Below are 22,141 nucleotides of genomic sequence, written 5' to 3' on the forward strand. Positions count from 1 at the left end.
TAAATATACATTTAATTCCCTTATGCAAATTAAAATTAATAATAATAAATGAAAATTTCTATCATATAATAAGTGCGTCAAATAACAATTATAGGAGGATTATAGACAATATATGACAAAAAATTCTGTTATTAGATTTCGTTATCCATGACTGACTCTCTAAGAAGAGACTTTCATTGATTTTTATAAAATGATTTTCCTATATTTTTTATTTATATTATTAATAACTATTGTTATTAAGTTTCTTAATTGTATATTTATATATTTTGTTGCTGTCCAATATTATTTGCATATTTTTATCTTAAAATATCTTCTGATATGCAAACGTGTAGAAACAATTGAGAAATTATTTAATAATTGCATAGATTTCAATACATTTCTAGCTCAATGTAAATATATAAGGCATATTAAATATAATTTCTCTTTTTTGTTTAAATCTACCTGGCCAGCACTTCACATGTATGTATGTATGTATATATATATATATATATATTATTCAAAAACATTTTTGATTAAGTATCCCTTTTAAGAAGGTGATCAATTTGACTTTTATACATATCCTTGACATCTTCGAGATCTAATCGTAGCTCTTGATTTTCTTCCACTTTTTCTCCATACATTTGCAATAGGGCATCATATCTAGTTTGTATTTCATTTAGGTTTTCATTTAGAGCTTGTATTTCTACAATTTTATTGCTCAAATCTTCCACTTTTAAAGTTAATACAGATAATTCTGCATTAAGTGCATCCCTTTCAATGTTACGTCGTGATAATTCCCATTGCAGTTGTTGTATTTCGCCTAGAGATTAAGAGTATATATATATATATTCATTTATATATATATATATATATATATATATATATATATATATATATATATATAAATAAATTACTCATAAAAATATAAAAAACGAATGCTTCCCGTACCATCCCGTTGCTTTAATTGCGCTTGTAAGTTTTCGAACACAGACGTACTATTGGATCCTGCTCTAAGATTGCCATAAACTGCAGGGAACCTTCCTGACCCATTATCAAATACTGAATCGCTGAACTGGAAACATTATAATATGAAAACATTTGTTTATTGTGATATGAAAGTATTAATTCTTCTAACTACAATTAAATACGAATCTCAATATACATACAGCTGGCCATACACTACTTGCACTACTCACAGAGTCTCTCTCAATACTAAGAGTAGGACTAAGTCTAAGTTCGTCATCGATATTTTGTTGTTGTTCTAATATAGCATGATTTTTTCTTTTTTCTGCATCTGTAGCTGCACGTTCAATAGCTACTTTATTTTCTAATGCATTTATCTCTCTCTTAAGATCTTTAATCTGATTTGAATGAGACTGTTGAAGCATTTCCACAATTTGCTGATGACTGCATAAAAAAACACATTAAAACTATTGAAGAATTTTTCTCTTACTATTTCTTATTTTCGTAATAATCTCCTACCGTAAACTCTCCTCTGCAAAAGTTTTATTTTCTTCTACTAGTTTTTTATTTTGCTCCACCAATTGTTCTTTCTCTGCTTCTTTAGCATTCATTTTTGATTCTAAATGAGATATTTTAGCTTTGAGATTTATATTTTCTTCCTTTAAACCACGATCCATTTCTAGTAAATTTTCTAATTTTGTTTGTAACTCTGCATTATTTTCGTTAAGTACTTTTTCCTGTTTCATGAAAGTATTTGATTTGTGTACTAAATTTGCTTGAAGTTGTTCCAATTGTCTTAATAATGGTTTTGTAGCTGTTGAGACAGATTCAGATAATTCTTCACTTCTTGCTTCTGCATCTGCTAATCTTTTTAGTAAGGTATTATTCACCTGTTTAAGGAACTCTTCTTTCCTATATTATCGAAAAAAAAAAAAATATATATATATATACATATTTACATAGATAGAAATATAGACATGTATGTATATTTAAGTGATAATTTAATAACAAGATACAACTAACTTAACATTTGCTTCTTCTGTTTGGCGCAGCTTAATTTTGAGCTCTTCTACTTGTGCAAAAAGTTGACACGATTCACTGGCATTGTCTACAGCTTGTTTGAGTTCCTGTTCTGTATCTATTAAATTCTTTTTTGTTTCTGTTAAATCCCTATAGAATAGAAACTGACATATAGACATTAAATATGAAATACTTATTATTAAAAATTACGCGAAAAAAATCGTTACTGTATACTAACAATTTTGCAACTTCTAAACTTTTTTTGTAAGCATCCATTTTATGCAATGCATTATCTAATTTTTCTTGTAAAGTTAAAATTTCCTTTTCTTGTTTCTTTGTTTTTGCTGTCAATGTATGTACAGCTTCTATTTGTGTTCGTTCAACTTCTTCCTTTGCATGTAATGATCGTTTCAATCTTTCCAACTCTGAATTTTGTTCTTCAATAAGTTCTCTGTAATTGTGTTGAGAAGATTTAAATAAAAACTACAAACTGAATTATAGTATATATCATGATCTAACTTATAATCTAAATAGTGTAAAATAGTGTAAAATAATGTTACTTTACACATACATACTTTTGATGTTTGATAAGAGCATCATTTTCTTTTTCTTTAACTCTCAATTTTTTTATTATATTGCTATGCAATAATTGTTGTTTACTAAGTTTCTCTCCTTCTTCTCTAAGCTCTTTAATAATTTCATCCTTTTCTGCATTAATACTGGACATTTCTTGGGACGACAATCGTGTTGCTGCTTCTTGTTTTAATTGTTCTAGATTTTTTCGTAACGTATCTCTTTCTCTTATAGCTTGCTGAAATTTTCTTTCCAAAGCTGACAAGCGTTGCGTATACTCGTCAGTGATTTGATTTAAGCTTTGACTTTGTTCTGCACGTTTTTCAAAACTATCCAATTGTCTGAAATTGGAAGCACGAATGATGTTCTTTTTAGCAATGAAACAATCCTTTGTTTAGCTAATATTAAGTATATATCTTTTTAACATACTTGAAACTAATACTTACTTCCTTAAACTATTGTTTTGCTCGTGCAATTCCATATTTATTCTGCTAACATCAATCAATTTCGATTCTCGCGCTTCTAATACTTCAGTCATTTCTTGAATACGTTTTAATAATTTTTCTATTTCTGAATTGGTTTCATCTGAGCCTATACTAATTTCACTAAGTTCTCTGGAATGACCTCTTGTCTTCAATGTTTTTGTCAACAGATCGTTTCCTTTGGATATCTGTAATTTTGCTGGACTTTGCCTTGACTGAGTGGAGCTTGAATCTCCATTAGGGCTAAATAAAAAATATTTTTAATACATTGCCATTGACGTTAAATTTAATTTAACGATTATTATGACATGATGTACCTTGATATTACTTCAATATCACTCGATGTTGTAGTTTCTAGTTCATCCCCGCTTGTATGTCCACTAGTCTGATCAGATCCAATTTTTACCAAATCAGAACGACTAAAACTAGAAAATACAATGTTGAAACGTATACGAAAAATATGAATATTCTAAAAGGCACACACACACACACCTTTCTGAAGAGATTGGTGAATTTTCACGTGCCACATCCGTTGAATGAGTCTGTACATCTATAATTTCATGCTTTTCTACCATCGCATCTGCTAACATTGTTTTTACATAGGAGCTAGTTGTTAAATGGGTTTCAACAACTTTAGTAGCAGCAGAAGAAACTAATGTTGCATTATCTTCAGAGCTACTTTCGATCAGTGTTCCTTCGCAACTAGAGTCTGTCAAAATTAAAACTTGATCGGTACATTCAACTGGTTCTGTTCTCTGCAACTGTTCATTTTCATTGTCACCTTCAACTTCTGGTGGTTCTATCGTTAATTGACTAAATGGATCTACTTCCATTATTTTGCTTACAGACTCTAGATGTTCTGATTTATGAATTGGTTGAGTTGTAATAGGTTCTAATGGTAAATGTAAATTGTGTTTTTCTTTTAAAGAATCAAGACTTGTATTTAATTGTGATTCCATAGAAGATTTTAATAAACCTTGTTTGCCTTCCTGATAAGATTCATGCATTTTAACATTTATACCAGTAAACTCCAGTTTTTGTTTTGTTTGATCATATTGTTGAAATGTTTCCATAATAGTCATTACAGTACTTTCAGATGCAGAGGTATAAGAATCTTCAGCTAGACTTAATTCATCCACGTCATCAACATCTGGTATTATTTCAACACTTTCTGGCGAAGCTTTATTACTGTCTATGACAGATAAACTATTACTTGTTTGAGAAGTGACAGAGTTATCGTGTAATGATGCATTACTAGCATTGTTAGGATCTGTTTTATTTTTCTCTATGGATGATAAATATGGAGATATATTCAAAGATGAAACATCTTTTTGGATAATATTACCTTCATCTCCCCACATATTAATATTGTCTTCACAAGGAGTAGTAGAACCATCTCTATCTAATATAGAAGACGATTCAGAATGTCTTTGTTCTATAGGTGATAAATAAGGACTACTATCACTTTTCCATTCTCCTAGAATTTCTACAGAACTTGGAGACGTTACCAGACTATCTGGCAATATTTCCACTGATTCTGAATTCACTTTAAGACCTACAGCACATGGCCCTATCGAATCACTAACCGAATTAGCATCAGATTCTGGAGTTGTAGTGCAATCGGTGTTTGATTGAGAGCCAAGAATTTCTACACTTTCTAAACTCTTTTTATCACTATCAGAAGAAATGATAGATATTCTATTTAATGTACTACATATATTTGATTCCTCTTGATTATCTTCTTTCTTCTGTTCTTCCACTTCATTTTCACTGATATTTCTTTTATTATCTTTTTTATTAACAACATCGTCTAAATTTTGAGTAATGTCGTCTTCATTCACATTACATTTTACCACATTAATATCCTTTTGTGTTTCATATACTTCAACTTTAATAGTATTTGTATTTTCTGATGAATACTTTTCATCTTGCTTACTAGATTCTGATGGAATTTCATTTGTAGATTTTTTTGATGCATTAACATCAGATTTTTCACATGATACTTTTGAAACATGTATAGGTGATTCTTCATTATCTTTCAGAAGAATAGAAAATTCTTCGCTAGTTAAATTCCCAGGAAGAGACGACGACGGTGTAAGCTGACGTTTCTCTAAATTTTCTATTGACGTACTTTGTAATGACTTGGAATGTTTAATATTACTTGTTGTACTTTTATCTCCAAATTTAGGAATTTCAAAAAATGATCCTGTGAAACTTCCCCATATACTGCTAGTATTCTGTTGTTTTTGACTTGATACTTTAGTTTGTGAATTGCCTTCTTCGTCGCTTTTTAATTCCCAAGTTGCAAAAAAGTCTGATGCTTCATCTAAATGAGTTTGAATTACCTTTTCCTCTTCATCTTTAATATCTAAAGCTTTATCTATAGTTTTCTGAGCTTCTTTGAGAGCAGATTTTGCCAAATTGGCAAATCCTGTAGCATCAAACCAACTCATTCTTCTTCATATCTAAAATAGATTAATATATTTCATTGAGGAACATGGCCAGATAAAGGTTCTTATATTAAAAATTATATTTGTACTCAATAGATATTAATAATTTAAAAACCTTGACTACCATTAGCAAATAGAATTCTGTTGTTGAGAAAGAACAATTTTAAAAGATCAATATGAAATATAATGTAAATAAATAAACTAAAGGATTTGCTTGTATCTATTCGAAAAAAAAATGATAAAATTATTAACGCCACATTGTTCTCAAATATGAAAAAAATAAATATTTAAAATTATTAACAACGTTACTTGACGTAGTCGAATGAAGAATCATTAGATGAACCTTGTATTAACATTTTTTTTGGGACAACGCTCTTCGAATATCCTTTTTTTCACAATATCAAAATTTTTACGTGAACTCCTCTTCGCATAAAAAAAGATAAATGTGACTTTTGATAATACTTAGGTAACAGCTACGTGTACTTGTCAAAACATAATTAGCAGTCGACAAACTTGAGCAGATCAGTCTTGTCAACCTATTCTTTTATTGCCAACATTATTTGTGAAAATATTGGATTCTTCGATTTTCAATGTATTGTCATATGTTTTTCTTTATCGTCACTGTAATTCCGATTATTCATTCAATTTATTCACCTCATTAATAATAGTTTCAAAACATGACTGGATATATGTACATATTTATATGACGTAAGAATAAATAAGTTAAAATAAAACAATTCGCGTATCATCTTTATACGCGATGGAATTGTGATTAAGAGTACACTTTTTACAGGTTATTTTGTAAGTTTCAAATATTATCAATTTGTTTTATGTATATACACGCTATCGACGAAGCACATAAATATTTATATATATATATATATATATATGTATATGATATGTATATGTATATGTATATTAATTGTGTATATGTATATGTATATATATATGATATGTACATATATATATGTATGTATATATATATGCAGTGTAAATACAAATCAATGTCTTGTAATCACTAATTCAAACATTCTAATGTTTCTAATTTATAATGTTATTGATTTGAAGTTAGAATTCATTACATAGATAGGATCACAATTTATTCATTTAATATTATTTCGAGGAGATTATTTTTTTTAGATTAAGTTTCCGATCTTGTTTTTTTTTTTGACGCGGAATGCATTTTACTCAACAAAAAAGATAGGTTCGTTTAATATACGCGTATCACGAAAAGAGCAAAATATATTTCAAGAAAGTGATCTTTGAAGGCTGCTCATCATCTTTGGCCCATAATGTATATGATTTCAGCGATAATTATGAACAAAATATGAACTATAAGCGCAGTAAGAAAATATTATGCATTTATTGTACATAAAAACCTGATTACATTCTGTCGAATATAGGTAATATTTATTATAATTAATTACAAATAAAAATTTAATTTAAACAATTCTTTATTGATCGATACTAACTGAAATTATTTAAAAATTGACTAGAAAAATTCTTTGACGCGATATTTTTTTAAAACAAATAAAGCTTTTTCAAGAATTCGAAAAAGTTGTGTCCTCGTTTAAACCTTCTTCTTTAAAATGGGATTTTATTCATCGAAATTGGTCAAGGATTACGCCAGTACTCATTGTTAGCATAAACCATTACAAAACCAAGGGTGATGAATATACTCAAGATCAATTATAATATTGTTTAGATAAGAAAAATTTGAAAATTATAATCAATGAATTAATAATAAAATTTCGTATTTGAATTCGTCACAAAAAATCACAAAATAATTTTTATTGTTACAAAGTAATATGTACGTAAAGAATGTTGAATCGATTTGTTTGGCAAACCTTGAAAAATGTCAAGTCATTTTTATTTGTTTCACGTTTGAAAAATATTATTATGCCACTTTATTTAAGATCTACAATACATGTATATTTAATAGTTGGACATTGATCTACAAATTATTAATGTATACTTAAACGAAATAATAGTGAATATATATCTACGATAAAAGTTTTCCTATGATTTTGATCTTTTCAATAAAAATCTTCCATGATTTTGATGAAAGAAACAATAATAAATTTTCTATTACGGTAACGATTTCCATATATGCTAATATTTTTTTTTTTTTGTACCTTTTCGATGAATTTTTGTTTAAAATCATTAATTGCGATGATTAATCATGCATAAATAAAAAGAATATACGATCTAATAATTTTATTTTTAGATTTAACGAATTTGTAACTGAAAAATTATTTTAGCGATCCTCTTACCAACAGCTCCAGTGGCGCAATTGGTTAGCGCACGGTACTTATAAGACAGTGTTCGTGAGCAATGCCGGGGTTGTGAGTTCGAGCCTCACCTGGAGCATTTTTTTTTATTCGCTTTTTTTTCCCCTTTTTATCACATCAATAATAACATTTTTTGTCATGCGTGTAATTCAAATAAAATTCTATCATTTTGTTATTCTAATTATTCTCCTATAATTGTAATTTAGTTGTAAGGTTTTTCTTTTTTTTTTTAACAATGAGTTTAGGATAAATATAAAGGACAAGAGAAACGCAATTAGAAACCATTCGTAATTCGTACATATGCGTCTCGTGTAATCTTTCTCTTGAAAGAAATTCTTTGACCCGAATTGTTTGGAATATAATACCGCTGGTTTATACGACGAACGAATACACAGACGAACGCATACAGAGTAATCCGATATCGACGTTAATGGGGGACGCGACGTTAAAATCGAGGATACAGATAATGTTTTATGCTAAGTACTCCTTCATCAGTCGAATCACGAAAGATCGTATGTACCTAATAATGGACATCGTTGGTGTCCCCATAAATTCACACACCACGAACAATGTGACAAAGGTATCGCTTGAATAAAAGGAGAACCTTTAAAAGCGTTCATCAAACTCTACAAGTTTGCCAGTCTTTTGTAGTTGATCTTACGAAAATGACACGGTCCTTCTACGATTCGATATTATTACATGTTATCGCAGAGAAATTCTTATCGACGCGAATAGGACAGGTGGAAAATTTATAGTTGATTATTATTTCGAACGAAGACGTTTATTTGTTCTTTAATATTCTATCGATCTTAAAAATTTTAATTATTTTCTTTTCTGTTCGACATCGTAGACGCGTAACTACCTGTTGCTGATCGTATTAACAATATTGTCGTTCGACTGTGCGGCTTCCTTAGAGCCGCAGGATACAGTGTTGATCAATTTCTCTCGAAAATACAATGACTCCGGAGTGGTGAATCATTATGTACCGTTCGAAGAGACAACGAATATCCCTCGAATAATGGAAATAGACGAAACATCGAAGAACGCGTCGTCGTCTCTAACGATCGATTCAACTGCTATGGAGAACAACGAAGAGATTCCATTTGGAGTCAACGGACGAGAAGGTCGATATTATTATCGGCGACCATCTTCTCATTTGCAAGTCAGATCCTCTCAACGGGTTCACTCGAGTACGACCGAAAGCATAAATAATGCCGATATATCGTTATCGCAAGAGAATGACATCCAAATAGAAGAAATATCTTGTCGCGATACGGACGACGATGTATTTTTTAAGTATGATATTGGAATAACGGTTTGAACGATATCCCTCCTCTCGTAATGGTTATCTGACAACATAATTTTTTTTTTTCAGAGCATCCGTAAAAACGACTACGTCGATGGAATCGCCCGTGATAGATAATGTAGAGGATGAGGTATGTAAATTTACAAGAGTGAAAAACGAGTACACGATCAATTTAGAAAAGGAACGATTTCGACATTGCGGCGTTGTTGCATGTTCGACGGAAGCCGAAAGATTCTACTGTCTCGATCTGAGATTTCCACTGATACCGGGTCTTAGATTGAAAGACGACACGAAGATCACTTTGCGCTGCAAAGTACAAGAAAAGACTGTCTCTCGTACGAAAAAAATCAATGTGAAGACTATCGATACGTGAGAACAATTAACGTAAAGTCGATAATCATGATTTTTCGTCTTTACCATCGCGTTATATACGTTTGCTCTTATATTTTATAGATCGGCGAGAATGGTACCCCGCGTTTTTACTGGTGGCTCTCAAAATAATTTGGAGATCGACGTCGGACTGTTTCGAAAGACATTTCATTCCGAGAAAGTTTTTGACACTAGAATACAGTCCGGAGACACCGTTATTTTGGGAGAAGAAGTATTATTGCGCGTTCTCGTGCGAGATGGAAATGGTAAAAATGTTCTTTAATGAAAAAATTTATGAGATATGCGTAATAGAGATCGATAAAATTTTATTTTCAGGCTGGCAATACTCGAGGATTGGTGAATTGACGGTTCATTATATAGAAAAGAGACAACGAAAGAAAATAATGAACAGTTTATGGATTTTGGATAGCAATGGATGTTTGAATCCGGATGTTCGAAAGATTTGTTCAAGAGAACAGTATCGAATATCGCCTTTGGAAACTTATCTTATCTTTCAAGCTTTCATGTTTGAAAATATGAAAGAGAACGACGAGATATTTTTAACTGTTAAGGTAACGGGTTGTTTAGAAGGACCGGATTGTATTTTGAATTGTCCAGCAGGTCATAACAGAAGATCTAGAAGCGTTAAAACTCATAATAATACCATCGATTGGGAAAATGACATTTCCTTTAGAGTTAATCTTCCCAAAGAAAAGATCGTTCGAGAAGATCTTTTTCATTTTCACTTGATCATCCCTTATGTCTTCGTTGCTTTTGCGTTATCGATTATAATGGCTTTGCTTTGTACAATTAGAATACTTTTGAAACAAAAAATTGCGAGATATTAAACAAATGTTCAATCATATTTATTTTTATTAAATTGATCTTTTTTTTCTTTCTTTTCTTTTTCTTTTCTTTTCTTTTTTTTTTTTTATTCTGTTCTTTCATTCCCTCGTAAAAGTTAGCCTTGACTTTGTCAAGTGCGATTGGGTAAGTACCAGCCATATAATTCCGAACATAGTTTTATACCAAAGGAGAATAAAATTGCGGACGTTAATATACTACATACGAAACGATCTTTTTTCAAATTACATATCATACAACTAAGGGAACAGGTACAAACGTCGTCGAAATAACTTAATCCTGTCGTCAAATAACGATCCTTCTTCTTCTTTTCTTGCAACAACTTTTCGGCATGTTCTAAAAGTCGAAAAAAAAGAAAGAAAAGAAAAGATTTAGAAAATAGGTATCTATAAGTCGTATCTAAAGGATTCCTTAATTCTTGCCTTTTAATACTCTTGCGAGACAAGCTTCATCACAACCATCGTGCGGCCAGTCGCTAGGAAGTTCCTTAGGTGTATATTTGTAATAACTATCTGGGGAATCGTCTCTACGTTTAATTTTTATCTTATCGTCCACTTTTTCACCGATTCTTTCCTGTTCCTTTATCGTTATTTTTCTATCAGGAGGTATCCTAGAAATTTCTTTGTGATCGATTTCTTTAGAATCAATCCTAGAATAGATTATTGCAGTATCGTCCACCTGTTCTTCCTCATAAACCTGATCTTCGATCGGACTTTCGATTTGTTTTTCTTTCGGTATTTGTGGCTTCAATACTTCAGGACTAATTCTTTCAACTATCAACGGTGAAGCTCTACGAGTGATTTCCCTTTCTTCCGTATAATAAATAGTTTCTTGTTTCAATGAAGCCAAAGGAATTTCATCCTTATCGATAACTTCTTTGTAATCAGTGATACGTATAGAATTTTGAACTATTTTATTGGGATAATCTGCCCGTTTATCTTTCTCCTTATATCGTTCGTCATGTTCTATCGTTGGCTCTTCGGTAATCCTTCTAAGAGAATTTATTGGTATTCTACGTGTTCCTTTACGTGGATCCGGTTTCACCTTTCGATCCCAATCCTCTGCGATGTCCACTCTCTGGACATCGACGATGTTTCGCATATATTCATCTGTCCAACCTGATTTTTTAACTATGAAACATTTTTATTTTTATTTATATTTATTTATTTATCTTTTTTCCTTGTTTTCCAATCTTATTCGCAAACATTGAATATTGCGTTAGAGATAAAAGAAAAAATACCTTCTTCCCTAATTTGACGTCTCAATGTGGGACATTTTGGAGAACAACTAAGCATTTATGTGCCTCGATTACTTTAATATATCTACGGATAAATTTAACAACAATTTTCTACATAGGCTATGTCATCACAGTTTATCTGAAAACTTAAACTTTTCTGGACAATTATAATCGAAGATGAAGCATCCTTCATTTAGATACATATTTTAATAAAGTTTTTTTGAAAGCGCAACGTTCGATATTTTTTTTTTTATTATTATTATAGCACTTTCTTTCATATTACAATTTTGCACGAGCTTAAATGCTGATGGGACATAACGAAATATGCTTCCGTTATTGACACATTAATTACGTTTCGATTGATCGATCGCGTACTTTGATTTATTTTTCCTTTTTTGTTTTTCTTCGAACGAATAAAAAAAAAAAAAGAAGAGATGATTTTATTTGAATAAGACTAATCATTTATTTAAGAAGAAATGATGTTTTCTAGATTAGCCAAAGAATATATCGCCGGAAATGAAATTTGTTCTGGTTGCTATCAGGATGTAGAAACTAATAATAATAACGTTCAATGTCAAAGAGCAGAAAGTTTTTCTTTACAAGAATTAAATATCAATGATAAACAAGAGGAAAATTTGTGGCAATCTATTATCGACGAGTACGAGAAAAAACAATCAGAGTACACCGAATGGAAAAAAGAAAAGGAACGTTCGTCGATCGTAATACCTTATCAAGATGGAGTATCTAACTATTTGAATAGAAAAATATTTCCTTTATTATTACCAGCGATGGAAAATATGCTAGTCGAAGCTCGTCGATGGGACGCTCTTCGAGTAAATTATACATATATATATATCTTGTTACATTGAATATAATATATTCTATAAAAAGTAATAATTTTTACAAATCGTGTTTAGATACAGAAGTGTCGATTTAATGGCCTTGATTATTTGGCTGAAATTTTGTGGAATCTTAATCCAAAATATCCAAAACGTGCACTTAAATGGCACACGGTATTTGAGATACCGCAATTTAAGTTATTATTACGTTTACAGTACGGTCAGATGAGGTAGGATAATTAAAGTATTATATAAAATATTTAAAAGAATACATTCTATAGTCCGAGACCCATCTTTCCATTGTCCTGGCTCTTAACCAAGGATGAAGCAGCTTTGTATATACAAAAATATGTCCGTGGCTGGTTAGTTAGAAAGTGCGATAATGTACAAGAAATGAGACAATTTTGGAAGGTATTTGTAATTGTACTTACTGGATATCAATATTATATTAATGTCTTATTGTTGTGGATATATTGTAGGCTCTTGCAGAGGAGAAAGCAGATATTACTAAGAATTTCATGGACGAAGATTTAGGTACTTTTATATTTATAATGTTTCTTCTTATCGATCTAGTAAAAAAAGTAAGAAATATGAAGGACGTAATATAACTTTAGGATCAAAGGAGAAACCGAAAATGGAAGGGCAAATTGACGATATGTGTGAATTTTATAAATTACTAGGAAAGTATAAGAAAACAATATAATATTACTTTGTTAATATAATAGAAATAAAACTATAAAGGTACATTAATATTATTTATTAAATCTAAATCTATTTTAAAATAAAGTACCTTCATATATATATATATACATATATATATATATATTCTGTAATAAGTCTTTAAGTCGATGATTCTTTTTTAATGTTCGCATAAAGACTAGGACTGTTAGGTGTTCCAAGACCTATTACAAAGTTTACAGTTGGCGTTTCTCCTTCTTCTGCTAATCTGTATCGTTTAACTCCGTACCAACGATAGACAATTTCCATCTTTGGATCTTCTTCGTTCAATAATTTTTCTGATTTTTTTTGTCGTTTTATTATTTCTTTAAGAAGAGGTGGATAATCCATTGTTCTTGGTACTACTTTCATGTCAAATGTTTCACTGTAACGCAAATATTTATCCTCCTCATCCTTAGGTATCAAAATAAAATCTGCTTTATAAGTTGATCCATCTATTTGCTCTGGTTCACATGTTTTTCCACGGAAGGTATTTTGAATAAGAGCTACGATCTTACGCTCATCCTATATAATAAAGTTAATACATTACAATATATATATATTGATTTATACGGACAGATATTATGAATAGTCTTATAATGTACATTGGGACTTTTCATCGTTGGTGCAGGTAGAGTAGCAATTTTTAATATCCTCATGTAACAAGGTTCAGGATATCTTTGAAATTTATTGCGTATTACCATTCTTCCCACACCAAAATTTTTTAAATTTCCCAAAATTTCCCACAACGTCTTCCCTTTAAAATCTGTTGTGCGACCAATATATTTTATAGGCATTTTTTTTCCAAGTACCTGACTTGATATGATAAAACGTTAACTGTAATATTATTTGAGTGAGTATTAGTATGAGAAATACATTATTAACATTAATCACTCATTCTGCCTTACCTATTTAGATTGATTTCTTTTTTTTCATTAACAATTAACAAGTATTATAACTGTTAGTATTAGATATATTACACATAACCTAAATTCTTGATACGAAGAAAGTTGCCAGAGATATTAATAGAGTCATCTAAAGTAGATAAAGTAGGTGTTAATATTATCGACATGTGTAATGCCATCTAACGGCGGAATTTATAAATAAACTACACAGCTGTTTAAATAACTCCTCGGCTATCATACTTTCCTGTTAACACTTTGACTGTCGCGTCATCCGTATTCGGGTGACAGCAAAAGTTCTGAACAGGCCGTGTCATCCGTATATGAGCGTCACTTATATTGACTTCTTACGCTAAAATCATAGTAAGTATTTGGAAGGATATTGCATAAGATATAATAATTTTCGTCGTAATATCTGACAAGTGGCGGATAGTCATATATATAGAGACATATCGAATGAATATGAACCCATTAAAAATGCTTTTCTTCAATTGTTATAGTTTTTTTAATTGGTTCCAAACCAATTGTATGTTCGTGTGATAGATACATGACAAACATATATATATATATATATATTATAAGATGATTATTTATTGATAGAAATATAAATAAATTGCAAAGAAAATGCATTACTTCTCGATCCGAACTCGCTCAAGTCCGAATCACATTTTTCATCAAATATTCGATGTCACACGATAATAGCATGAATCGAACAAAGTCATTAAATAAACATATCTAAATATAAGCCCGAGTTATTTCCAGCAAAATATATACAATAAATTATTTCTTAAGTATAACATTGTTTCGGAGGAATGTATTATAAAAAGATCAAATTAATATCGAGAAAGGAATATTTGTAGATATCGAAAGAAATAATGAAATTAGTTTCGACTGCGAGAACTAATTCGAGAAAAATAATAAAAGCAATAGGTTAAATGAAATTTAACTTCGAGAGAGACGATTTCGTTCACGTAGGTCTATCAAAATAAATAATAGTAATAATGACGTGTTTCACAATATTTTTTCGATAGGGAATTCGACTCCGAGAACTTATTTCGAGAAGAATAATTAAATTCAATGAGTGGTTAATATTGATCGATCACTTGTCGTATCCAATCGAGATAGAAAGAAACGCGAGAATAGACACCAGGAACACCCGCTTGACCACATCCAATGCCCCAGGAAACGACGCCAGCAAGTTGCCATTGTCCATTGCGTTCGCATACCATGGGACCACCGCCGTCGCCTTTGCAAGCGTCTTTGCCTTCCTCACCTCCGGCGCAGATAAAGCCAGGATGAAGATTAAAGCTTGTTCCGAGTCTCGTTCTTCTCATTTGACTTTCACAGACTTGATTATTTATTATAGGCACGTCGACTTCCTTCAAAATATTTTGATATTTGCCAAACTCGCCGAAAGCGTCTTTACCCCAACCGGTCGTCCAACATCTAAAGAGATAAGAAGATATATATACAATATATACATATATACATATAAGTAAACGATGTTCCTAGTTGAAATTATTATCAAATAGTGTTCCACATACCTTGCTCCGTTAAAGTCGTCACGTTTGTTTGGAAGACAGGCAGGAGTGATATGTGGATTCTTATCGAAATCGATTGGATGATCGAGTTTTAGGATGGCGATATCATTGTAGAGAGTGCCAGCATAGAACTCGGGATGTACGTAAACGCTAACGATATCTCGTTCGATATATGGATAAAATTCTACGTCGTGATTGACGTCCCATTCACCTAGACGAGCTCGCAAATCACGTCCAGCATAGGTTTTCACGCAATGCGCAGCAGTAATGATATGTCGGGGAGAGATCAATGTTCCACCGCATACGTAAACGCTCTCGGTAGAATCCTTTTTCAATATAGCCACTTGCCAAGGATATTCACCTAAATATATGTATGGATCAATATATGTATGATACATATTTATTATTTTTATTTACAATGTTTTTATCTTACTTTTAAACCAAAGACTCACCGAATTCAGAATCTCCGTCGATGTAAGCTGGCGTTTTGATCCTAGCGTTAACGCCTTTCGTGTATCTGGTACCGCATTGGCCAGGTCGTGGTCGCGAACCAATTATGTGGCTACTTCGGCAACATACATGACGTGGACCGCATACTGGTGGACGACCAAATTGTCTCTATTGGAAAGAAAAAACAAAACAAAACAAAAATAATATGTATGAAGGTAATATTATTAATTTATTTATTTGATCTTTAATAAATAATTATGATTATGTCCGTAATTGTGTCTCGAAGGATATTTTAAAATGGTTGCATGAATGAAGCCTTTATACTTAAATGGTTTGTACACTAGTGCGAGACAATAATGACGATGTATTCTTGCGTTACTCGATATCACGTCATTTGGTTCTCGTCAGGTATTGGTAATCGTGCTGTTTCTCTAATGATCCTGCAACACTTTGGTGAATCTGATACGGAGGATGGTTCAACGTTCAAGCTCTTACCTCCTCCGTTTCAACGATCGTTTTCACGTCGCGCTTCTTTCTATCTCGAAAAACAATCTTTCTGCTTTGCTTTCCGTTCGATGAATTCTTCGCGGAGATAGGATAATTTTGAGGATCATCGTCGTAGGACGCATTGGTACGAGCATTTCTATAATAATCGTTATAATCTTCCAAACTGTCTGGCTCGTAATCATAATCGTCGTCATCACGATAATTATCGGGATAACCACTTTGATAGTGAGGACTGTTATGATAAGAGGAATGATAGTAATTCTGATGATAGGGTTTCTCGTGGATCGTTGGGTAATAGGGTTTGGAGGGATAATGATGAATCGGTTTTTCGTAAACCACTGGCCCTGCTGGATAATACTCTGGTGCATAATTGCCTAGTAAATTTTCTTTCTTATGAGCAAGCAAATGTCCCAACTTATAAACGAGTCCTGGGTTTGGTGTTACGTGGAGATTCACCAGTGGTTTAACCACTTTCTCGCCATACTCATCCTTGGTAACTTGAACGGCCACCAAAGGATTTACGGATACCAAACCGAGATTTATGCCCTGTCCAACGTATCCATCACCGAATGGATTTGTCGGATTAATGTAGCTTTGAGGCAGACCAAAACTAACGCCCCAAGTAGGCTTCACGTTTAGTTTCGAGGTGTCCAGATCGCCAACGACCAATCTCTGCAACGAGAGAGTCGAAGAGTCACTTAGAGATCCGAGCTTTTATTTTTTTCTTTGTTTTTTTTTTTTCTTTAGAAGAGACGCCCTAAATGTTAGCAGCTCTACGATCCGTTTCTTTCCCTTTCTCTTATCGATATTTTATCAGCGATTTTTACATTTATCGAAACTCGGATCGAAACTCTGATCGAAACTCGGATCTCTTATAACCCACCTCAATAACGTCGAACGGAAGCCTGTTAAAGCGTTAATCATCGGATATATCGAAATAATAATGAATTTCCGAGCATTCGGTTCGAGGCGAGCATTCGTTTTCTTCGTACTATTAAATTTCATCAAACATATTAAAATACATGTGTACGAATAAAGATAAAGAAAGATATAAAGAGTATGAGAAAGGGAAAGTGTAGAATTTCGCCAATTCTCGCTACGAACAGATAGCTCGTCTTCAAATATAATACGATAAAAATTTGTTTGAACTTACGCTTTGAGCTTCTACTTTATTTTCCTCCTTCTGTTCAGCCCTCTTTGTGGTATCTCTCTTCGTTCTCTTGTCACTTGCAACGAAATCATTATTTTCCTCGGAATCTGATATTTTACCGTTGTTATCTTGTTCTTTGCGATGGTCAAGACTATTAGTTGCGTTTACTCCTTTCGGGATTCTTACGATACTCATTGTACCATTTCCATCGGTGACAACAACTTCAACGGTTTCAGCTTCGATATTTTTTCCAAGATTACGAGGATCGATCGCCAGGTAAAGATCGTCCTTGCGACCAACATGGTCGATGGTTGAACATTGTTCGTAAGGTACGCACACGCAGTCTTCGTAACTCGACGAGGACAATCCATTGTTGAAAGCATTTTCAAGTGATCCAAGATTACCGGCAAAGTTATTACCATTCGAAGCAAAATTATTATTGACTATGTAAGGATTGCTTGCACCGAAACCAGGATATTGTTTTCCTGTATGCAATGAATTAGATCCACCGACTGTGGAATCACCCTTCACTTTTTCGTAAGTTGAGAAAGCATTCGCGTAACTATTAGACGATGCGGCTTCGTTCAAATTGTTACCCGAGCTAGATGTCTTGATTTTAAAGTTCTTTCTATAGTCCTCGAAATCGTTAATGGTGCCAGCGTAAGAACCACCGTTGCCATAGCCATAAGCGTTAAAACCATTGTTACCAATAGGTCCAGGTCCAATTATCGGAGTTGACCCAACGTTATCGATCGAATCTCCATGGTGATAGTGATGATGAACGTGTTGTTGTACGGGACCACCTGGTTGCTGTAGGATCACTTGTTTCTTATTTAGATATTTATTCTCGAAATCGACCTCAGCGTCCAAGCCAGGCTCATAAATTGGTTTCGTAGCGTAGATCGGTCCACCACCGGGTTTCTTTAGACCTATCTGTGACCCGAGAAAGCTTGATGGTGGTCTTGAGTAGATTGGCCCATGTCCAGCTCCAATGAAAGACGGCGGTGGCCCTGACAAAATTGGTCCAGGAGCGAAACCAGGCGATAGTGATTCTGGTTTTCCAAATCTATATGGTCGTTTCACAGGCACAGCTGGTAACGGACGACCAACGGGTTTTATCGTCACGGGTTGAGCATAGATCACGTCATGAGGATGGATATCACGGTGAGGCGAGTAATATGGACGACGACCTTCTAGATTTTCGCACTATATCGATCAAAAAAAAATGTTTTTAAATGTTTATAAAGCATCGAAATATTAATCAAATGAAAAATGATCGAACTCACGTTCATAAGACCGAGAGAGCATAGTTTCTCTTTGATGTAACTACGTGCTACGGTATCGTTTCCTAATTGAAGAGCATTTTTCACGTCTGGATCGGCATAGAGCTCATCGTATCCTTCAAGATTGCGTCCCTGTCGATTATAGATGAGAATATTATCGATCACAGAATCTACCTGAAAATCAAACATTTTCGTTTATTTATTTATTTTTCTTTCTTTATATTTACTTATCTCCTACTATATTTGAACTATTAATATTTTCTTTACCGTTCGTTGATCGAGTGCTTCGGCGACTCCGCTCGATTGCGATTGAACATTAGGGTTGTATGGTTGCTGTTGTTGCGACTGTTCTTGTTTGACAGCATCGGGTGCAGTGAACGAAACAGGATGATAAGATTCTTCTTGCGTGTTAGGAGCACCAAGTAAATCTTGACCTTGCCAAGACCATTGTTGCTGTTGTTGATTCGTACTGCTGGAACTCTGTGATGAAGATGACGTTTGATATGTCACTTGAGTCGCCAGCGTGCATGTCGTTAGACACGCTAACAGAATGGGCCAGCTTTTCATTCTAAAAAACGAAACAAAATAAAATAATTTAATTTTCACTCGATCATTTCCATCCTTTAATTATTTTACATACTCGTAGCTTTCATTTTTCGATGGATATCTATTTATTTAAATCATTAGAAAGTTCTTTATACTCGAGGATTCATAACGTTCTTCATAATTATGTTTATGCGTAGGTATGATCTGATAGTTCGATCGTGTTTAAAAAGAAAGTACAAAACAAGTTTTGTTGCATTTTTAAGGCAATAATAATCTGATATCTCATATCACATCTTAATGATTATTTATTCTATATATATTTTTTTTTTTAGTCACTTTTGACGCAACTTCTTTCCTTCTTTCTTCCGTCATTCCTATGAATTTTTTAAATATGTTCGTACATAGTCGTTCGTAATACCTAAGTGCTAATTTCAAATTGCTAAACGTACGATTTACATAATGTTTATATGGTTAAGATTACCAAATTCGTGGACGCCCACTAACGATCTGGGTTTTACCGTTCGTCTACTACGTCGTTTCTTTAATCCAAACAAGTCTTGTGAAAGTGCATCTTACCTTTCTCCGATCAGGTTTTATTAACCGGTGAATGTATTACTGACGCGAGAAAGATGCACTTGTAGATAAAAAGAAAAAAGGAGAAAAAAAGAAAATAAGAAAGAAAATGAGATCGAAGATCAAGAGATACGAATTTAAAGATTAACGAATATTCTTTGTTTTTTGCTTTTAATTAGAATTTATCTCGACAAATTCGCGAAAGAGTTTGATTTACTTTTTGATATTAACAAATTCCATGATCGTTAATATATTATAACGAGTAATTAACGTAGAACAGATGAACAGCCTTTTTTTTATTAGGTATTAATTGGATGTGAAAAGTACGATCAGTTTAAAAACGAACGATGATGCGATCCTGTAACCGATAGGGTCAACGAAAGTAAGAGGAAGTTGAGAGAAAGTCGTTTAACCGGTCGTAGAGCTATATCATATATATATATATATATATGTATACATATATGTATGTATCTTTTTTTATATGGTATATATCAAGAAGAAGAATGTTTCATTTATTCTTTAAGACGTTATTTTGACTGGAGAAAGTTCTTACGTAATAACGGAATTAAACGTTCTCGATGGTCTTTGTCTTTTTTACCGGAACATAAGCAATGATAAAATAAAAAAGTTGAGAGAGTGAGAAAAGTAAGATAGTTGAAGATATATGTATCTATCTATATATATATATAGGTCACGAAAAGAAATCATTGTGTTAAACGTTGATCGTTAACACACAATGGCTATTTTCTCAGACAATATCGACAACTCTTACATGTGACATACAGTGAGAAGGAGAAAGTTAAGAAATCATTGAACTCCGACGTATAGGTAATTCTTTATATCTTCTTTCTTGCTTTCTTTTATCGTCAAAAAATAAAATAACAATATCTCTCTATCATCGATTTGTAAATTAAATCGATATTAATTTAATTTTTAGATACACAAAGTCTCATATCATTTATTCGCTATAATTAAATTTATAATGAATTATTTTTACGAATAATTAAATCTTAATGTTTTATTATAAAATTGTAATATTTTTAATGATAATATTGATTCGATTATATTGAATTTATTTTATATACCTGTTTTTAATGAACACGCTGAGAATAATACGGAATTTCTGAGACACCTTGTGAACGTCTTACGATGTCTGTTCACCACGAACACTTTCTCCGTATACAACACTGGTCTGTGCTTTTACCGAGACCGCTCGAATCTTATATACTTTCGTACCTCTTTCGGGGATGCTGAGGCAGCTACGCGATTGGAACGTTATGGTGGGGTAAATCTACGTGACTCATTCTTTACACGAACATCCGTCTTTGGGATTCGTTTTTAAGTGGAATTATTTGTCGCAACCCCTTTTGATTTATCGAAAAATTTACAACGAATTTTTACACGATTACATTGTATGCTTAATTATTATTTAAATTATTATTTATGAAATTAACTTTAAAGATCGTAAAGAGTTAAAATTTGGGTCCACATTATATTTATATTACGAAATATGATAATATAATATGATTAGGCTGCTATTTATTCGAACAATATTTAACAAAATGTTTTAGTTAATATTTTAAATAAATTTTTTTAATGAAACATCGATATGTAATATTAGTGATATCGATCAATACAAGAATTGTTAATATTTTAATTGAAATATTTGTGAATGTAATAATTTAAATAGATGATCAGTATCAATCAATCAGTATCAATCCTGAGATTTCATTATATATTTATATTATCCATTGATATTTTGTTATAAATACTACTGTTTACACACAAACATATATATGATCATTTATTTTACAAAATATTGTCAAAATAAATAGAAATGATATAATTATAAGATAATTTCGCAATTTTTTAAATATTAACGATTAACAATGTAATAAAATCGCATTTTGCACGAGATCGATTTCAAAGATTCAAGGTCTTATGAATGGAAGTCTAGTGAAATTTCGTATCGTTCGTTTCGTTTATACGTTTCATTTTTGATCGCAGGTAGAAGAGCGGAACCGAGAGATCATTAAAGTTCGTCGGTGTATATCCGTGCAGTTCAGGTCTCCTCAGGAAACATTATACACGTGCGTATC

At 32.2% G+C, this 22,141-nt stretch overlaps 6 protein-coding genes and 1 non-coding gene across 16 annotated transcripts; 3 read left to right on the top strand and 4 right to left on the bottom strand.

The window, feature by feature from the left end:
- Positions 1–37: 37 nt before the first annotated feature.
- Tmf (TATA element modulatory factor) lies at positions 38–6,265 on the bottom strand. Of its 5 annotated transcripts, none has more exons than XM_085660345.1 (11): positions 6,122–6,265; positions 3,510–5,482; positions 3,335–3,442; positions 2,982–3,260; positions 2,538–2,876; positions 2,201–2,413; positions 1,966–2,112; positions 1,462–1,854; positions 1,146–1,386; positions 928–1,051; positions 38–799 (listed from the first exon to the last, which is right to left on the bottom strand). In XM_085660345.1, the coding sequence occupies exons 2-11, from the start codon at positions 5,468–5,470 to the stop codon at positions 513–515; spliced, it is 4,092 nt and encodes a 1,363-aa protein (XP_085516471.1). In that variant the 5' UTR covers positions 5,471–5,482; positions 6,122–6,265; the 3' UTR covers positions 38–512. The 5 variants fall into 5 exon arrangements, with proteins under 5 accessions (XP_085516471.1, XP_035721243.1, XP_035721242.1 ...); XM_035865350.2 differs by lacking the exon at positions 6,122–6,265 and adding an exon at positions 5,777–6,102 and having other exon boundaries at positions 1,176–1,386; XM_035865349.2 differs by lacking the exon at positions 6,122–6,265 and adding an exon at positions 5,777–6,101 and having other exon boundaries at positions 3,335–3,436.
- Positions 6,266–7,745: 1,480 nt separating this feature from the next.
- On the top strand, positions 7,746–7,837 carry TRNAI-UAU (transfer RNA isoleucine (anticodon UAU)). Its single transcript is given in 2 exon segments — positions 7,746–7,783; positions 7,802–7,837. It is a non-coding gene; the product is annotated as a tRNA-Ile (tRNA).
- A 586-nt stretch (positions 7,838–8,423) lies between these two features.
- On the top strand, positions 8,424–10,281 carry LOC118441238 (uncharacterized). The gene is made up of 5 exons (XM_085660350.1): positions 8,424–8,498; positions 8,609–9,054; positions 9,134–9,433; positions 9,518–9,699; positions 9,746–10,281. The coding sequence occupies exons 1-5, from the start codon at positions 8,424–8,426 to the stop codon at positions 10,279–10,281; spliced, it is 1,539 nt and encodes a 512-aa protein (XP_085516476.1).
- Positions 10,282–10,389: 108 nt separating this feature from the next.
- LOC118441237 (uncharacterized) lies at positions 10,390–12,933 on the bottom strand. 3 transcript variants are annotated; one of them, XM_085660349.1, is made up of 4 exons: positions 12,805–12,914; positions 11,538–11,619; positions 10,720–11,427; positions 10,390–10,633 (listed from the first exon to the last, which is right to left on the bottom strand). In XM_085660349.1, the coding sequence occupies exons 2-4, from the start codon at positions 11,590–11,592 to the stop codon at positions 10,410–10,412; spliced, it is 987 nt and encodes a 328-aa protein (XP_085516475.1). In that variant the 5' UTR covers positions 11,593–11,619; positions 12,805–12,914; the 3' UTR covers positions 10,390–10,409. The 3 variants fall into 3 exon arrangements, with proteins under 3 accessions (XP_085516475.1, XP_085516474.1, XP_035721263.1); XM_085660348.1 differs by having other exon boundaries at positions 11,538–11,673; positions 12,805–12,841; XM_035865370.2 differs by lacking the exon at positions 11,538–11,619 and having other exon boundaries at positions 12,805–12,933.
- Positions 12,014–12,627, top strand: LOC118441241 (uncharacterized). Its single transcript, XM_035865375.2, has 2 exons — positions 12,014–12,367; positions 12,452–12,627. The coding sequence occupies exons 1-2, from the start codon at positions 12,014–12,016 to the stop codon at positions 12,605–12,607; spliced, it is 510 nt and encodes a 169-aa protein (XP_035721268.2). The 3' UTR covers positions 12,608–12,627.
- On the bottom strand, positions 12,805–14,131 carry mRpS34 (mitochondrial ribosomal protein S34). Its single transcript, XM_035865374.2, has 4 exons — positions 13,999–14,131; positions 13,696–13,927; positions 13,164–13,615; positions 12,805–12,942 (listed from the first exon to the last, which is right to left on the bottom strand). Exons 2-3 carry the CDS (start codon positions 13,885–13,887, stop codon positions 13,214–13,216), a joined length of 594 nt encoding a protein of 197 aa, XP_035721267.1. The 5' UTR covers positions 13,888–13,927; positions 13,999–14,131; the 3' UTR covers positions 12,805–12,942; positions 13,164–13,213.
- Positions 14,132–14,598: 467 nt separating this feature from the next.
- Positions 14,599–21,246, bottom strand: LOC118441233 (uncharacterized). Of its 4 annotated transcripts, none has more exons than XM_085660346.1 (8): positions 21,128–21,246; positions 19,191–19,491; positions 18,927–19,055; positions 17,644–18,846; positions 16,479–17,162; positions 15,986–16,151; positions 15,537–15,894; positions 14,599–15,438 (listed from the first exon to the last, which is right to left on the bottom strand). In XM_085660346.1, the coding sequence occupies exons 2-8, from the start codon at positions 19,488–19,490 to the stop codon at positions 15,078–15,080; spliced, it is 3,201 nt and encodes a 1,066-aa protein (XP_085516472.1). In that variant the 5' UTR covers position 19,491; positions 21,128–21,246; the 3' UTR covers positions 14,599–15,077. The 4 variants fall into 4 exon arrangements, with proteins under 4 accessions (XP_085516472.1, XP_035721258.2, XP_035721257.2 ...); XM_035865365.2 differs by having other exon boundaries at positions 18,927–19,097; XM_035865364.2 differs by lacking the exon at positions 16,479–17,162 and having other exon boundaries at positions 14,774–15,438; positions 18,927–19,097.
- Positions 21,247–22,141: the final 895 nt, after the last annotated feature.

The sequence above is a fragment of the Vespa mandarinia genome, chromosome 11, assembly GCF_050613455.1.
Source record: "Vespa mandarinia isolate Hongniang chromosome 11, ASM5061345v1, whole genome shotgun sequence".
Lineage (NCBI taxonomy): Eukaryota > Metazoa > Arthropoda > Insecta > Hymenoptera > Vespidae > Vespa > Vespa mandarinia.